This window comes from Medicago sativa, chromosome 6, assembly GCF_051527215.1.
Source record: "Medicago sativa cultivar Bolivia chromosome 6, Bolivia_mono, whole genome shotgun sequence".
NCBI classification, from domain to species: domain Eukaryota; kingdom Viridiplantae; phylum Streptophyta; class Magnoliopsida; order Fabales; family Fabaceae; genus Medicago; species Medicago sativa.
In genome coordinates, this window is record NC_140754.1 from 71,847,114 (window position 1) to 71,863,148 (window position 16,035).

At 35.1% G+C, this 16,035-nt stretch overlaps 1 protein-coding gene and 1 long non-coding RNA gene across 2 annotated transcripts; one reads left to right on the forward strand and one right to left on the reverse strand.

Annotated features, from left to right (window-relative positions):
* Window positions 1-12,748: 12,748 nt before the first annotated feature.
* On the reverse strand, window positions 12,749-13,180 carry LOC146916672 (uncharacterized). The gene has a single exon (XM_085721694.1). The coding sequence runs from the start codon at window positions 13,178-13,180 to the stop codon at window positions 12,749-12,751; it is 432 nt and encodes a 143-aa protein (XP_085577820.1).
* Window positions 13,181-14,330: 1,150 nt separating this feature from the next.
* Window positions 14,331-15,379, forward strand: LOC146916673 (uncharacterized). The gene is made up of 2 exons (XR_015014000.1): window positions 14,331-14,618; window positions 14,707-15,379. It is a non-coding gene; the product is annotated as an uncharacterized LOC146916673 (long non-coding RNA).
* Window positions 15,380-16,035: the final 656 nt, after the last annotated feature.

Below are 16,035 nucleotides of genomic sequence, written 5' to 3' on the forward strand. Positions count from 1 at the left end.
AGTCAAGAACAAGCCAAGACCAAGAGTATAGATGTTCCGGCATTTAGAAGGAAAGTCACAAATGTATATGCATGAGGTATGAAGTAAGAAGTTAAAGCAGTACAAAGTTATGAGAAATCACAAGGTTCTCGGATTTTGAGGAATTGTGACGTATTTTTTCGAATCTATGTTTTGCTTAATAGACTTGCTAAGGCTCGATATGATGTCGAATCATAAAGTTTAAATAAATTTTAGAAAGATTTACGCGTATGGGTGATGGAAGTTGACATTTTGAAAATTCATGAGATTTTCTAGGAACCGGTTTGCTACGAAACTCGTAGAGCGAGCTAGACTCATTCAAAATCTAGATTTGATGACGCGTATGTGTTATCAACTCGATCTATGATTTTAGAGTAACAACCGGGGCCTAAACTCAATATTTATGTATAAAGTAGAAAATTATCAACGTCAATGACATGTGCGCTAGTTTACGAAGTTTTCTTTAAATGAAAAATCAACGAGCAAGCAATGGTATTATTAAGCAAAAGGTAGTATGAGAGAATGCGAAGGTACAAGGTTAGAAGTTTAGGAAAGGTGTGTTCAATTGATGGATGAGATTGGCATGAGAATTTGAGTTACTCGGAAATCAAGTTTAATGTATGTTATGTGTACCACAACAGGTAAATCCAACCAGCAAAGATGTAAGTTTTACCCCCAAGTCAAGCATTATGAGTATAAGATAAGTTATCACGAGTTTCGAATTTACAAGACAAGTGTAAGGTTGTGATGTCGGTTGCAACACGGAAGATCTCAAGAAGTAAGGATTCAAGTGATAAGCGTGAATTGAAGTCTCAATTGCTCTAACGGATTAGAGTAATGGTTTAATTCAACCGGTAGGAATCAGAGTGGCGCCATGGGAGCTAATTGTTAAGCATGAAATATGAAAATGCTAATATGTATGAATGTTTATATAGTCCGGATACATGAAAGAGGATTATTTGAAGATTTAAGCTTAGTGTTCCGAAGAAGATGAACAAGTTAATATATCAAGAAGTCTAAGGATTTCCTACAGATATGTGAACGGAAATGTGAGCATGCATATCGGTTAAAGGGAAGGAATCCTCTTCGAAGTTAAGCATGCTATCATGAGAGAGAAGCAACTTTTGAGTGATGTGTAAGGAGCTTCATACTCTTGTATGCAATACTTGTTGAGTGAAAACGATACTCGTAAAGATATGCCAAAACATGATTTTATATAAATTTTAAAGCTAAGATTGGTATATGGAACTTGGAACCGATGTTTATTTTAAACATGAAACCTTTCATTGGCAAAACTGAGGAAGTACGTTCAGAGTAAGTAAGTACACATAAGACGAGCTGTGAAACCTTTTTCAAAATATAAAGACTCATCTTGTGATTATGTAGTACCATTACTGACTCAGTCTTGAAATGATAACTCTTTTTAGCTGAGTATCTATTCGTTCCAAGAACCCGTATACTAATATTTAAGAAATTTCATTAAGAAAGATGCTAGAACACGTATCGTTATCATTTAACAAGAAGTGGCACTCGAGAATATGTACGTGTGGTAAAAATAACAATGTTCGTATGAAGTCAATACCCTATTGGATACACGGAAATATGTTAAGAATGTATGATGTATGTGCAAGTAAAATTGCTAGAAAGTTTCAAGAACACGTTAACCACACGTTAGTTATTAGATTGTCATATGAAGTAGCAAATTTGATTTCACTCCTCTATGTAAAGCTATATAAGTTACCCATTAGTTCGGGTGCAATAAGATGCAATAAGATCTCAGTGAGATCGGAAGATTTCTTAAGGCTCTGAAAAGGGATAAGAGATTCATGAAATCGTTTATGTGAGTAATGCAAGTAAGAAGCATATGTCTCAAGGTACAGTAAGTAAATCATGTATGGATTATATGTTTACCCTATAAGATTATGTATGCATGAAAAGATGTTTTATGTTGCAAGTAAGCACTGCAGGGCAAACCTGGTTTCCGGTAGGATTCTAGTTAAAAGGCAAATCCTGAGTGTTCAAGTTAATGATAAGCTATTTATATGAATGTTTTATGTTAAGCGGGTAAGATACGAGTCCAAGACAATAATTCTATGTGTAGCAAGGAAAGTTCCAAATCATGAAGTACTAAGATAACTTCAAAGTTTAAGTGATATTAAGACCAAGAAAGCTATGTGCTTATGTGTGTGAATCAAGAAACAAGACGAAACACAAGCAATGACGAACTTCTCAAGAGTCTGTGTTTCGAATATGTGTGGCCTAGACCGGAGATGCTAAGATTTTGTCATGATGAATGTTAGACGATCTCTAAATTTCGAGGACGAAATTTTTTTAAGGGGAGTAGAATGTAATATCCCGCCTGTCAGTACCGGAATTTTACCAGCTTAACGTATCAGACGTCAGATATTTAATGGAAAATATTTATTAAGTTATGTCAGCTTAAAACAAGATAAGTATCAGTGTCGGAATTAACACGTTAGAGGCAAGGGTAATTTGGTAATTGCACGGGAAGGGATATATATTTGGTAAAGACACCAAAATATCCCATTACCAATCTTCTTTCTCTCTCTAGGTTTTGGGCAAGAGCTTTCTCTTCCTTCTCTCTTCTCTTGCGCCACCCTCTCTCCTTCTTTCTTCCACAAATTCTTCCTAAGTCTTCCTCTACTCATGGCAAGTTTGTGGGTTATGTTTCTCTATGATCATCCAAGTTATGGGAGTTTTGGTTGGGTTGTTTCCACTCTTTCTCCTCAAAATAAGTTTATGAAGGAATTAGAGTTTGTTGATGACAAGAGAAGATGGTGCAAGCTATGGTTTATTCATGGTAAAAAATCAAAGGAAAGATGATTTGAGGTTGAATTGAAGAATGGATTGTTGAACCAAAAGCTAGGGTTTTCATTGTTTGAGCTTGGGACTTGATGATGCTACAAGAAACTTGCTAGGTGAGTTCCATAGATAGTTTTTCCCACCCTTTGGGATCATGATTATGTCCTTATTAGAAAGTATGAAACTAGGAAGATTCTAGGGTTTATGAATGAATTGATTACCCCTTTTTATGCCATGCATGCTATACATGTTAATACTTGCCATAAGAATGTTTTTACATGTTTTCTATGACCTCTAGAGTCGTAATATGCATATGGATGATTGGTTTGAGGTTTTTGGGTCAAAAACACCCATTATGCAGGTGCTGGACTGTCACAACTCGCCTCGCGAGCTAGTGAGCTCGCCATGGCGAGCAAGACAGCCGAACATGGGGTGCTGCTCGCCTCGCGAGCAAAACAACTCGCCACGGCGAGCAATGCCACTCGCCTCGCGAGCACGCCTGAGCAAGAGCACAGTTTGTTTGCCTCAGGCCCTGTTGTCATCTTTCGAGCTGGTGTTTCCTGTGCAATCTTTTTATGAAAATAAACCCCTCAAACCAAGGTCCTATATGATGGTCTTTTAAAGAGTTCTCTCATGAATGAAGCAAGTATTTAATATGTTTGGTAATGCATGGTACATGATAAGAATGATATGACGAGATACGATATAAGTTGGGGTAGCAAGATAATCAATAAGCAAGGGTGGAAATTAGAGCCTCGACATAGTGTCGAGAAATAGCATGTTAGTAAGAATCCCTAGAATGTTAAGACGTGAAGTGTAATCTCTTCGCATATGATTAAGTATGATAAGTTAGCATGTTAACCCATGGATTGATTAGTTAATCTCTCCACTAAGAGTAAGTATGTATAAGCATGAACAAGTATAAGTTTACCGCTAATCGGATCGACTCAAGGGTCCGAGGTAATAAGCAAGCAAGTATGAATATGTTTAAGTATACGTACGACAAGACTATGATTATCATAAGTAGGTGACATGTCTCTTGCTATCCACATCAGGGGGATACAAGAGGTTCTCGATCTAAGGGGAACGATTCAAGCCGTAAGGGACCCGCATGTCACTGAAATTAACAAGACGTAGGTGCTCGTGTCTCTTGATATCCACGCCAGGGGGATACGGGAGGTTCTCGACCTAAGGGGAACGGTTTAAGCCGCAAGGGACCCGCACGACACCGAGGGAGTCCGATGTACGTACATCGGTCATGTATGGGATTGATCTCGGGGTTACTCCACCCGGGACTATCCGTAAAATGAATCCAGATAATAATTATTTGTTCAACGCTAACATAATTGAATGAACTTAGATACGTTTATGTATGATTATGATTATGATTATGATATGTTCACGATCAAGCAAGAACGAATCCATGCACGTTTATGTTTAAGAACAAGAGCATTAGATGCTATATGACAAGTATAAGGCATGGAATAGAGCAAGTAAAGAACATGATACCGATGACGATCTTAGGTTTCCCCTAAACGTCCGGTTTAGAATCGTGCCATGATTATGATATGTTTAGGCCTTGATACGTAGATCGTATTCTTGGCAATGTGGTTCTAGGTTCCCTTTCGACCCCCATGACATGTATAGGATGAGAAGCCTATAACAAGTGAGATATGATTATGACGGCTTTAGTATGCACCACCGTCTAGATATGCAAATCCCCACACACGTATAATCAACCGTCAGGTTGTAATGTAGACACGTGGTGACCGTAGGTTTCCCCTTGAGGTTGCCTATAGCCTAGGATTTAGGGGGACTCACTGAGACATTATGTCTCATCCCAATCCTTATTTGTTTCAGATAAGCAAGATGTTTATGCATGTTCGGAGCCGGATGGATATTACTTCAAGGGTTCGTTCGTAAAGCTGCAGGACGTTATGGACATCAAGGATGTATTTTTATGTATGGATGAGTTGTATTGTATTATGTTTTATACGAACGTGACTTGATGTAAATATTATTCATTCGTAGAAATTTTATGTTGTATATTTTAATGTATCCAGTACTAATATTAACGCACGTGCCAGACTTTCTAGATACGTCTGGTATGGGGTGTTACAGCAGAAGCTGCATGTTATTGATAAGCTGCTTTGCATTTTCCAGAAGTGATTCAAAGCGAGTTCCTTTAGATAGAAAACCCACCTTGGGTAGTTTAATTTCCATGAAATTATATTAATTCACTTATTTTAACTTATAAATTTATTTGTTAGTTTTCTCATTACAATATATGTTTATCTGGGATGAGAATTAATTTAAAACCCTTTTAGGAATGGCATATGACAACAATATGCTTATAACCTGAATACGACATCATGAGTAAGTTAATTATAAGTTAAAGACGGGATCACTACGTCTTTATTGTCAGATTCAGAATATTATAATTATAAGAAAATCAATTAAGTTAAGCCATGCCTCTCTAACTCCCCGTCAGTAGTGGAGTTGAGGATATTTCATGTTTATAAGAAATCAGTTCAGATTATTTTAAAACATGTTTAAGTCGTGGCTTTTGCTATACACGCCATTTTGGATACGAAAGGTTACCGCCAGTTGGAACAGGGCACTATCCGTAAGTATGACCCACATGACGACAAGAGGAATCTGGTGTTCCCCCCAGTTGGAATTTTCACCGTTTATGTCATGGGAATAAATTTCGGGGTTACTCTACTCGGGTTTATTTTGAAAAATCAATCCAGATAATAATTGTTTGTTCAATGCTAACTTCTAACATAAATATTAAAGATGATGACTATGATTATGATTATAATTACGAATCAGAATATGATATGATTATAGAGACCATGATAGTATTCAGACAATGATCCTAGTTATCACCCGACCTCTCAAACATGCATAGTATAAACCCAAATTGGTTGAGTTTAGAAACCGATGGCGATCATAGGTTCCCTAAGATTGCCTACAACCTAGGATAGGTGGAACTCACTGAGACATCTTGTCTCACCCAAATCCTTTTATTTTATTTCATATACACGGGTTGCCAGATGGCAGGATGGTTCGTGCTAAAGCAAGTAAAAGAATCTAGACAATTATTTTACTTGTCCTATGTAGGTGGGACTTCGTCGAATGCTTGAAACAAGTAATTTTATAAATTGTTCAAAAGGAAAAATTTTATTATTGTAATTTTAATGTATCCAGTACTAAGTTTAACGTACATGCTAAATATTCTAGATAAATTTAATATGGGACACCCATATTAAATTTATCCAGAATATTTAGCATGCGCGTTAAATTGGTACTGAATACACTAAAATTACTATAATAAAAATTTCATCTAAACAAATTATAAAATTACTTGTCTATACAATTGAAATAGTACTACTGGCGTGTACAAAATACATGCAAGTGACAAGTAACATAATTGTCCAGCTTCTTCCGCTATTTCATCACGAACCATCCTGCTTGCAAACCACCTGTTCATCTGAAATAAAATAAAAGGGATTGGGGTGATACAAAATGTCTCAGTGAGTTCCACCTATCCTAGGTTGTAAGCAATCTCAGGGAACCTATGATCGCATCTGTTTTTAAACTCAACCCATTTTGGGTTTATACTGTTCTAATCTGTATAACTGAGCGATCGGGGGATAACTAGGATCTCTATCTGTATACTATCATGATTCTTCTCATACTGTCATAATCATAATCATATTATCTTTCATATTTATGTTAGAAAGTTAGCGTTGAACAAACATTATTATATGAGTTCATTTTACAGAATAAACCAGAGTGGATTAACCCCGAAATTTATTCCCATGACATATCCTGTGAAAATTCCTACTAGCAGGAACACCATACTCCTCTTGTCGTCGTGTGGGTCATCCTTACGGATAGTACCCCGTTCCAACTGGCGGGAACATTTCTTCCTATCTGGCGAGGATAACAATAGCCACGACTTAAGCATGTTTTAAAATAATAGGCTTAATTGCATGTTTGGTCCCTTATGTTTATTTTAGTTTTCAAGTTGGTCCCTTATGTTTTGAAAGTTTCAAGTTGGTCCCATACGTTTATTTTAGTTTTCAAGTTGGTCCCTTACGTTTTGAAAGTTTCAAGTTAGTCCCTTATGTTTATTTTAGTTTTCAAGTTGGTCCCTTATGTTTATTTTAGTTTTCAAGTTGGTCCCTTATGTTTATTTTAGTTTTCAAGTTGGTCCCTTATGTTTTGGACCGACTTGAAAACTAAAATAAACATAAGGGACCAACTTGAAAACTAAAATAAACATAAGGGACCAACTTGAAACTTTCAAAACGTAAAGGACCAACTTGAAAACTTTTAAAACGTAAGGGACCAACTTGAAACTTTCAAAACGTAAGGGACTAACTTGAAAACTAAAATAAACATAAGGGACCAAACATGCAATTAAGCCAAAATAATATGAACTAATTTCTTATAAACATGAAATAACCTCAACTCCACTACTGACGGGGAGTTAGAGAATCATAACTTAACTTAATTGATTTTCTTATAATTATAATATAATAAAGACGTAGTGATCTCGTCTTTAACTTATAATTAACTTACTCATGCTAGTCTATTCATGTTCTAGGCATATCGTTGTCATATGTCATACCTAAAAGGGTTATAAAAAAACTCGCATACCCTGATAATTATATATTATCATAAGAAAACTAACAAATAAATTAATAAGCTAAAATAAGTGAAATAATATAATTTCATGGAAATTAAACTACCCAAGGTAGGGTTTCTATCTAAAGGAACTCATCTTTAATCACACCTGGAAAATTGTAAACCAGCTTATCAACAACCTGTAGCTTCTGCTATCTCCAAAACTCCATAATCACTTTTCCAAAACAACTTACGTCCCAGCTTATAGCTTTGCCCTTTTTTAAAACAACTCAACTCACTTGTGTTATACTCTTACTTCATCAACCAACATATACAAAAATTCTCATTTCAGTCCTTGCACCAGAAGTTCACTTTTTACCCATTTAAGCACTTCCAAAAGAGCTTAATTATCATTTAAGCACCTTTTCCATTAATATAACATCTTATCATTTCACTATAACTCATGTACCAATGTAATATATCTCTTCTAAGTTGGTTATCACAAAATTATACCTGAAACAGCTCAAATTCCAACTTAAGCTTTTATCCAAACAACTTAACTAGCAATTTATGGTTTCTATCATATTAATTTCAATCCAAAATTTCACACAACAGTTACAACATGTATAATCAGCCGTATGAGTCACTTATACAGCAGCTTAATCCACAACTTAGTCATTTGAGGCGAAATTCCTAAAATAGCTTAACCGACAGCTTATGACCTCTAGACAATTCAATTTTAATTCAAATTTTCAGAAGCAAATCAAACATGTGTACACATCTCCTAAGCCAGTTATACAAAAATTCTAACATGTTACACTCAATAATCACTTATCATAGCTTATGGGAACAACTTACACACTTTAGGTTCCAAATTCTCACACCAATGCTCCTAGCTCTTGATCATTCTTCATACCATGCTTCTAAATACCATTACCACACATAATCATCTTCAAATTACACATACAACGTATACGAAAGCTTAAATTAATTAATTCCAACAAAAGGTGATGATAGTGATAATGTGGTGGTAGAGCGGTTCATAAGGGAAAGAGAGAGGGGGGAATGGATTTTGTCACTTACATTGTGATTATTCCATCATGGGTGTTGTAAAAACAAGCTCACATGATGATTTTCATAAGATTGGAGGGAAATGAAGATTATAGAAAAATGGATGGAGAGGTGAGTTTTGAAACTTGGCTCTTGCTTAAATCCTCACAAAGAACTCTCTTAAAGCCTTAATATGATGAATCCATGATGAATTGTTGAAGTTTGAGGTGGTTATGGTGGTGGATGGAGAGGACCGAATTTTTGAGGGAGAAGGGAGGAGAAATATTGCTTCTAGTGAGAAGAAGAAGTTGGAAGAATGATCTAGAAAATGGTTCCAACTTCTTTAGTGTTTGGCGTAGAAGAGAAATTGTGAAGAGAGAAATAGGTAAGAGAGAGTTTGAAAAGAGAGAAATAAGTGAGAAATAGAGTTGATTTGATAGGTTGTTTGTTATAAGAGATAGATAGAAGAGATAGAGAAGAAAGAAGTGTTGATTATTTTGAAATGTACCAAAATACCCTTAGTTGAAAAACCTAATATAAAAATTAATTTAATGTTTTTAGAGCTATTTATTTAATTTTTTAAATAACTTAAAATCAATTTTCTAGTAATTTAACCTATTAGATTTTTTTTAATTGAAAGTAACATATTAGATTATTTTTGTAATTTTAGAAATTATAAATTTGAATTGATAAATATTTTTATTATAACTTTTAGTTTTAAATTTAATTGACTAAATCAACTTATAAATATCCATCCATAGTTAACCCAAAGATCATGATGGTATACAGACACGTTATTTCCTTTCGTCTCAGCCATAATCATTTTTTTGTTAGTATTAACTTCTCCTTCTCTAAACACAAATTTTCAGTTTTAAATTAATATTGTTTTTTGATAATTGATCAAAGATTGTTATTATTAAATCCAATTTGTTTTTAACCTATGTCTTCTATTTCCTCAAAAACCTGTCTTCTATGGACTTCTTTCACAGATACAAGGCAGGATGATTTATTATTCCTGTTATGCAGCTGTAGTTTTCTTTTTGGTGCTGATCTTGCCTTGTATGTACGGTATAGGGAGTTCCTTTTCCTTGTATTTGTGCTGCTCCCTGTATTACTTCACGCTGGGGTTGTTTTTCTTGTTTGTTTTCTTTCGCCTCTTCCTCTGTCTTATGAGGTTGGGTGATTAATAAAGTTGGCTGTTCAAAAAAAAAAGGCAGGATGATTTATTGATTCAAAAAAAAAAGGCAGGATGATTTATTCTGTAATTTTTTTTTGCCACTAAAAAGGAAAATTCCAAGGCAGGATGATACATGGGCATTAATGGAAAAATGAATTAAGGAAGCTTTCTCTCTGTTTTCTTCGCAGGTTAGAGAAGAAGAAAAAAGGTATGGGACCCACGCTGGTTTAGTCTGTCGCACCTGTTTCTCTCGTGTTCCAAACGAAAGAAATTGACACTTTCTTACCTATTTCTCTCCTCCCCCTTCTCTGTCTCTCAAACCAAACAGACCGTAAAAGAAATCTCAAGTTCCAAGTTGCCAAGGTGCCCTTCAAGAAAAAAGACACAATTACACGTAACCATATAATTTCTCAAGTCCGTTGAAATATTTACCGAATATCTTTGCATTTCTAAATAAATAATTAACCCTTCAGAATTTATTTATGTTCTGACATATTCAACTGATACATCAGTCTATTCAGAATTTAGCGAGATATTACAATTTTTTTTCATAGGTGGAAGGAAAAAAAGAGAAAATGTTGTATATAATTTTCTAAGGAAAAGTGGGTAGTACATGGATTTTGTAGGGACTAAAATTATATTTAAAACAAAATTTATTTAATATTTAATGTACATAAAAATAAGTAATTTAGGAAAAAATAGCAAAAAAAAAAAAAGGAAGAGATGACTTTAGAGTGGAAATAAGGAAGAAGAATTTGAATTCCAAAAACACACAATGGTTCATAATTCAGCGAATTGCATAAATGATAGCTGAAGGAGGAGGAGGAGCAGAGACCTATTAACTACCAAAATATTCAAATATGAAGAAAAATTGCAAACTAACGTGTTCTCTCTCTCTATCTATCTCTCTCACTCTCTCTCCTTATTGCAGTTATTGGATCCAAAGTGAGTGTTAAACAATAATCTACCGTGCTCAACGCCTCGTTTGATGCAGAGATTTTGACCAAAATGAGCAATGTCTTCCTTATTCGGTGAATGTGACCCCATGATTTGAAGCATCAACACGAGTCCCTCAAACTTTGTGTTATAAATGGGATTTTGATACTTCATTGGTTGTTCGCCATGTGTGAATTTTAAGAATATAGCCATGAAATGAGAAATGTAAGTGATAGCCCTTGACCTCAATTTCTATATCAAAATAGGCTTACATTCTGCTGCTACTAAGTAGAATGATGAAAGTATTGCTCGTTTTTAATACTAGGGCAAGACATACTACTAAAAATTGAAGTAAAACTAATAATATTTTGTGTTAAATAACTTACAATAGCAAAAATAAATCTTGAAACTCAAAAGCTAATATTTCAGATTCAGCTAGGTAAGAAACTACAAAACAATGAAACTTAGGTTGATGCTTAGGAAGAATCTTGTGAACATTTATTGTTTGATTGAAAGATATATAAATGTTCGCTAATCTAACAGTTCACAAGATTTGAATTGTGGATTTATATATCTTTGAATCAAACAATAAAGTCTTCATTCGTGTATTGGATTACAAATTGAGAGGGGTCGTAGATATCGTATAAACACACTAAATAAATTCAAGATGGTTCTTAAGGTTGTTGATTAAAAAAAACTACAAAGCAGTTTCCTTGGGTTTTTTAGAATTTCCTAGTTTAAATCATGTAATATTTTTTTAGAGTATTATTTTTCCACCCTGCTGTCTTCTCACGCACCCTGTAAAAATTTCAAAAATACCCTAGTCCTGATTTTATTTTTCGAATTAAATTGTTAGTGCTTTCCGAAAACTAAAATCCGGAAAAATACGATATAAAATTTTTGTGTTTTTTTTTTTTATGTCAAGGGTCTCTGTTGACTGTTATATAACCCCACATAAGCTGCAATGCAATTGCAGGGGTCGTATGAACGGTCAACAATGACCATGACACCACAGACACACCTAGAAACTACCTAAAAAATTAAAAAAAATTGAAGAAAATGTAAGAAAGGAGGTGAAGTGAAGTATGAAGGAAATTGTTGAAGATCCAAGCCTTTTTATAACCTTAAATCAGTCATAGGTCATAAGTAGAGTGAAATAAAAAGTGTTCCACATTCAAAACCGTCAAAAAATGCATTCAAACTCCACTAATCGGCCAAACCTTTGGTGAAACGCCACCGTTCAAAATAAACTGAGGGGTTACGGATTTTATATCCCGAAATGCATGAAGTTTGTCCGGATTAAAAAATCCGAACTGCATCAGACCCTATATTTGGAGCGTTTTCATGGCGAATGATTTGGAAAAAAAAATAAAACAAAGGTACATAACATAAATAAAAACAACATAAGACAAATAAATAGTTCAAAAAAACCATAATAACAAAAATGATGAATTTGCAACATAATGAAGAAAGGCAAGGTGTTTCAAGAGGATTTCTTGAGTTAGATCCTACTGCCTTGACAAATGACTTATTCATCAGGCAGGCAGCAAGATCTAACTCATAGAAACCTCTTGATGTTCATATCTATATATCAAGTTCAGAAGCTTTGTATCTATCTATCTATCTATATATTTTTGGCAGCAACATGGTGAAGATCTTCATAATTCTGTCAAATAGAGAGCAATTTATTTGCGACAACATTAGAAAGATCTTCAGTACAATGACAAATTTTTTCATGGTTTCTTTGGTGTGTTTGTGTGTTTTTGATGGAAATGAAGATGAAAACCAGAAACACTTATTTATAGAGGTTTATGGATGTTGTGGACCTCAAAAATTGTCGGTGCAATGTGGTCCTCACAAAAGAATTCTATGCTGAGGCAGTCCGAATTTTGTAATCCGGATTGTACTTATACCCTAAAAAACGTGAGTTGAATTCGGACTATTTTAGCGTTTAAATGAACATCTTTGACGTAAATTAAAACATAATGAAAGTTTAAATAATATATATTATTCAAAACATAATGCAACAACTTAATTCAACAACATACAACTAACACGTAATTAAAACAACATAAAATACGCGATTAGTTAAAACATAGCACATTATCACGGATCATCTAAACTAACTTCTTCCTCTGATCCCTCCAGCAGAGCCCTGATCTCTTCGTAGTTCCTGGACCGGATCAAACTTTTTTTAATTTGTTCAGCAGATCTAACCAACGAAGCATCCAACTCGATCGGTCCTCTAGTACTGTGCTGACCAAAGATAGAGAACATGGTTCTCACGTCGTCGTCGTTCGTGAGTTTCATCCGGCTGAACCGAAGAGATCTGGCTGAGTCGGACAATGGACATCGATATTCAACACCGATCACCCTCCTCTTGTCTCTGTGGTTGAGTTGACGGTTGACTTGATCCAGTTGATCCTTCAGCTCAGAGATGGTTACTTCTTTGCGAATCCTAAACAGATGGGGTGGTTTTCCCCCGTTGTAGTAGACTGCTGCCAACTTGGTGTTCGGATCAAAGCCAGGGAATTTCATGATTTTTTTTTGTGTAATTTACTTGTAATGAGAACAGGGACCCCTATTTATAGAGGTATCTGGGCGTTGTGGACCACATAAACTATCGTTGCATTGTGGATCACACAAAAGAATCTTATGCTGAAGCAATCTGCATTATATAATCCGAACCACTATTCATCCTACAGAAAGAGCCAAAGTTTCCCATTGTTTCACCAGGATCGTATTAATTCGGATTACAAAATCCGAAAAGTAATGGTTCCTTCCGGATTATATAATCTGAACTGCATCAAACACCTTTGGCAGCTGGTCTGCACCACAAAGAAAACGTTTTTGGGCGGTGGTCAGGTCAAAAAAACACTTTTTTGTCCCCTATTAATGGTTTTTTGACCCAAGTTTCCTACAAATACCATCCATCTCCCCCACCATTTCTCACACAAACCTCTCCCACACTCTACTCCTTTTCCTTCTACAACCATGTGTTTCCATCGTTGGCCTTTCATAGAAAGAGGCCTCTTTGGAAATTTTCAGGGATTGTATGAACGGTCAATGGGGATGGAACCGCGCTGCTAAGAAGTGCGGTTCATCTGGGGGTCATGTTGGTCAGTCTAGGTCTGAGGTTGGTCTGTTTGGTGTCATATTGACCATCATGGTCTCTTGTTCCCTAGAGGCCCATGTGCCCTCGCCAGCATTGTTTTCTTCTTCCCCTCCATCCTCTTTCCTCCCCCCTCTTTCCTCTCCACCAGTGGTTGGAGCCACTGGTATAGCTTACCCCATTCCCCTTAGAAATAGTTTTAGGTTCTTATGTAATAAGCTTAAAAAGCTTCAACATTATTGTAATTATTATTCATATATTAATAAAATGAGTTCTTTTTATCTTTATGTTTTCTTAATTCTGTTTTTTTTTTTTTATGTTTATTTGCATTTTATTACATGAATTTGAAAAGGCTAAAATAAATAAATTCTGGAAAAAGAACATTCCGGATTTTAAAGTCTGGAAAATACTAACAATCTGATTCGAAAAACTTAATCCGGACAGGGGCATTTTTGAAGAAAAATAGGACGCGCGAGAATTACACAGGGTGGGAAAAGTAATTCTCATTTTTCTATCATCTATATTTATTCACATTTTTTTTTTATTCACAATTTGGTGGTTATTCACATGTTGGTTGGTATTTTATTCTATATAGCTTGAACAAAACATGTCTTGGATTCTAGATAATCAAATCGCAAGTATAATTGAAGGAACTTGTTTTGGATTCTTGCTCGATGTCCAAGAGATGTTGCGGAAAGGGAAGAGAGTTTACACATACCCCTGAATTTTGTGGATGCTCTCTCAAGATTTTATCAACCACAAGATGACTGTTTTCGATTTGGAAATTATGAGAATCAGTTTCATTTAGATTTCAGGCTAGAGGACATCTTCTACATCACATGACTTCCCATTGATGGGATGCCGGTGACTATCTCGATATTTGTTTTGAATATTTTTTATAATAGGAATATGCAATATGACATTAACAAAAATCTTGATATGATTGTGGCAGGTGAAGGGTGCTACCTAAATACTCGTAGACCATTTAGCTTGGAAAGGCCTGATGCAGAGAATATACTCAAAGTTAGTTCAAAACCACACTTGAAAGGTGGGGTTGATCTAGAAAAACTACGAGCTCACTTTCAACGTGTCGGGGTTTCTAGAGTGGGTGTGGAGGTCTATGCAAATTCCTACATATTACACCTCCTAGGAGCTGCTTTGCTTCCTACCTGAACAAGGACCAACCTACCAGATTATTTGCTGCTTTTGGATTTTAAGAAGATCAATGACTATGCATGGGGAGTAGTGGTGTTAGCTAATATCAAGACATCTATGATTGAAAAATCAAAATCAATAAGTCTTTGTTGTTTTAGTTTGGCTTTAACTGTTAGTTTTAAGATCTTTACATTGTCATTTAATTTCTTATGTTTCAAAATTTTCATGGCCTTCAATCTCTCCCCAAGGAATTTGGGGAGGCCATGTTTTATCTGTCATGGGTAGTGGTGCTGTGAAGAGGGGGAGTGTTGAATGGCAGAGTTTGGAAGCAATTCGGCTAGACGTTCATGGGGGGCGGGTTTATCATCGTAGGCGTGTTAGGGCTACCCGATAGTTTTATGTTGTTATCGTTGTAACATTTAAACAAATGATGGTTTTAATCTTGTGTTTGAATATTTTGATGTAACCTATGGATAATTTGTGTTATTTCATACTATTTTCGTTAAAGTATTTTCTTATAATTTGATTGAATGTGTGTTTAAATCAATCTGATTTGCCATTTTATGAAAACATTATGTATCAGTCAAAAAACATTGTTTTTGTCTATATGCTGACAAATCTGAACTGTTTATTAAATGATCAAATTAGTTAATTTGAAATGTGTGTATTTGTACACTACAATTTGCCTATGCATAGTCTTCTGGGGTGTTTGATACAACATTGTTTTTGTCTATATGCTGACAAATCTGAACTGTTTATTAAATGATCAAATTAGTTAATTTGAAATGTGTGTATTTGTACACTACAATTTGCCTATGCATAGTCTTCTGGGGTGTTTGATACATTTCAAATTACATAATCTAAAGTATCATGAAAGGTTTCGAGTTCTTTTTACCGAACCGTATGTTAGCACACTCTTTACAAACATTTGCATGATTCCTTGTCTTCCTTCGGTTTTTATCCTAACAAATGGTATTTTCAAAGGAAAAAACTAAGGTGCGTATGAAAGTCATAGGATGGAAAAAGTAATAGTCAAAATAAAATTCCCCTCCCACCGTAAACACCACCGTGTTCTTTATTCCTTTCAAACGTTTGAGCTTGTTTAAAGAATCAGATGGCCCAGTTT